Genomic DNA, 2,388 nt, shown 5'->3' with positions numbered 1-2,388 from the left:
GGGGTAGTGGGGTGGGACAGGGGCGGGATACGCAGAGGCGTGGAGCGCCGCATTGTTCCGATTCGCAATGTGGTTTGGCGTGATAAGTGGTGGTGGTTTGTGCAGGTGTGTGTGGTAAGGGATGATTCAGGGGGTAGGGCGTGTGTGGATAGGTGGCTTGCCAGCAGGGGGCAAGCCCGCAGATGACGAATGGGCGGCTTGCAGGTCCGAGGCCCTTGTAGCGGGGTAGCGCGGCTGCAGTGGCGGCCCGCACACAGCCGCCCGGCCGTGCAAGTCGCCGGGCCTCCAGCTCGGCGCACCAAAAAACCCCTTGTCCTCGCGCAGGTCATCACGTGGCAGCAGCTGGGCTTTCACGAAAAGCCCATAGGTGAGCGGCCTAGCACGCGGTCGCCTGGACCTCATGGGAGCAACCTCTCACTGCTGTGGTCGCGGCTGCGGCCCCTCCCCACGCTGGTGCCCACAATCTTGCCGCTTTCCCTGCTGTTTCATTCCTAGCCTCACAGGAAAGCACTTGGACCAAACTCTCTGGCAGCGTTGGACCCTCAATCGGTCGCTCCTGCCGCCTGCTGCCCCCTGCTACCCCCGTCCAGGCCTGTATAACATTGACGGGTTCTTTGACCCGCTGCTGGGCTTCTTCCGCCACGCCGTTGACGACGGCTTCATCTCGCGGTGTGCAGCTGTCGTACCAACAGCAGCAGCAGCAGCAGCAGCAGCAGCAGCAGCAGCAGCAGCAGCAGCAGCAGCAGCAGCAGCAGCAGCAGCGGCAGCAGCAGCGGTGGCAGCAGCCGCCGCAGTGTTGAGTTGACTGGGCGCCGTGGGCGGGGCGCAGATGAGACATGGTGCAATTGTAGAGCCTCTCAACCACATCTCAGTAACTCGCTTTGCGTTTGACCCATCAAGTACCCTACATCTCACCAGACTCTCCACCCAACACGTCGCAGGGGCAACCTGGAGAATCTGGTGGTCTCCTCTGACGCGTCCGACCTCCTTGACCGCCTGGCCTCCTGGACCCCCGTGGTCAAGGGGCTCATCCTCACGGCGGAGGAGCGCAAGGCAGCAATCGGCGCTGATGTCAGCGAGCATGTGGGGTGATGTCATCAGCGACACCTCTGGGTGGGGGGGGGGTGCCCGCGCCAGTGCAGGCTGATATCTGTGAGGGTTGCACTTCATTAAGCCCACAGCTGAAGTTGGCTGAGTGGCTCATGCCTTCAGCAGGGTTCATGTGGGGTCGCTGCAAGACGCGAGAGGGGCCCTGACTGCTTGCACCTTGCTGCAGCGACTGGAGCGACCGAAGGTTGAACAGAACACACAGATCATCTCTGAAAGGCTGCTGGGCTGTTGATACCGACACTGAAGCCTCAGGCTCAGCCGTGCGTGGGCTGCCTTGCCTCAACCAGGGTCTGCTACTCGATTGTGAATAGCAAGTAGTGTTTAAACCATGCAATGCTTGCAAAAAAGAGCGCTGCCGGAAAAGCAAAGCACAAGGGCGATGTCCATGTTGCATTAAACGTCGCAATCTGCCGCCTGCATGGGGAGGCTGCTGCAGGGGCGCGTGCACGCCAGCCGTGCCTCATCACAGCAGGCAGTGGCTCTGGGTGAAAGACGCACGGGCTGCATTGACCATGAAATGACGCAGAGATCCCAACGGCTGATGATAACAATCATGCCAGCATTGCACGACCCAGGGGCATCGCGCACCGTCATCATCAATAAGCAGCATCGCCAGGCAAAGTGTACTGTTGAACGCCAGGTGGCATTGCAGATGCAGCAGGTGGTGCACCAGGGCCAACACTCACAAGTTGCCAAATCGTGTGGGCAGCAGGAGTTGAACGGCTCGAGTCAAACAGACATTTCCACAAGTGAAGCCTCCTGTCAAGCAAGCCACCCAAGTCCTGACCTGCCAGACAGATAATTGCTGAATGCGGATTCCGCAAGACAGGAAGACAATCGCCTTGAAAACATCAGCACAGGGTGTGGGGAGTGTCATGTTGTGGGGGCCAGAAAAGCTAGAGAGCCAACCCGATTGGCCAAAGGGCAGTATTGTTTAGAGAATATGGCGCTGATGATGTTTGTCCGTTTGAATACCGCACCCATTTCAACGCAAAGCCGTTTCCATTCTGGTGCAATCTCCACCCCTGCGTTTGCTTTGGGCGGCCAGCCTCATTACTGCTGTGCCGCAGCTCAGCCTGATGTTGCAGCATTTGGCAAAGGCCTCCTATAACTCTACGTGTAAAGGCCTGCTCTTACCGCCTGCTCTTACCGCCGCCTCTGCTGCTGATGCGGCTGCTGCTGCTCGACCTGCTGCTGTGCCGGTGCTGTGTGCTCCTGCTTTGCATTTCTCTCGTTTGGCTGCTGCGATCTCCGCTGCCCTCTCCGCTGCGCTCGCTC

The 2,388-nt window shown here is 59.5% G+C and overlaps 1 protein-coding gene across 1 annotated transcript; it reads left to right on the top strand.

Annotated features, from left to right (window-relative positions):
• Nucleotides 1-189: 189 nt before the first annotated feature.
• MNEG_16323 (hypothetical protein) lies at nucleotides 190-1,092 on the top strand (the record flags this gene model as incomplete). Its single annotated transcript, XM_014035207.1, has 5 exons — nucleotides 190-204; nucleotides 325-367; nucleotides 591-646; nucleotides 678-793; nucleotides 942-1,092. The coding sequence occupies 5 exons, from the start codon at nucleotides 190-192 to the stop codon at nucleotides 1,090-1,092; spliced, it is 381 nt and encodes a 126-aa protein (XP_013890661.1).
• Nucleotides 1,093-2,388: the final 1,296 nt, after the last annotated feature.

The sequence above is a fragment of the Monoraphidium neglectum genome, assembly GCF_000611645.1.
Source record: "Monoraphidium neglectum strain SAG 48.87 unplaced genomic scaffold scaffold06243, whole genome shotgun sequence".
Taxonomy (NCBI): domain Eukaryota; kingdom Viridiplantae; phylum Chlorophyta; class Chlorophyceae; order Sphaeropleales; family Selenastraceae; genus Monoraphidium; species Monoraphidium neglectum.
Note: the sequence above shows the minus strand (reverse complement) of the source record. Positions and strands in the feature narration are given on the sequence as shown.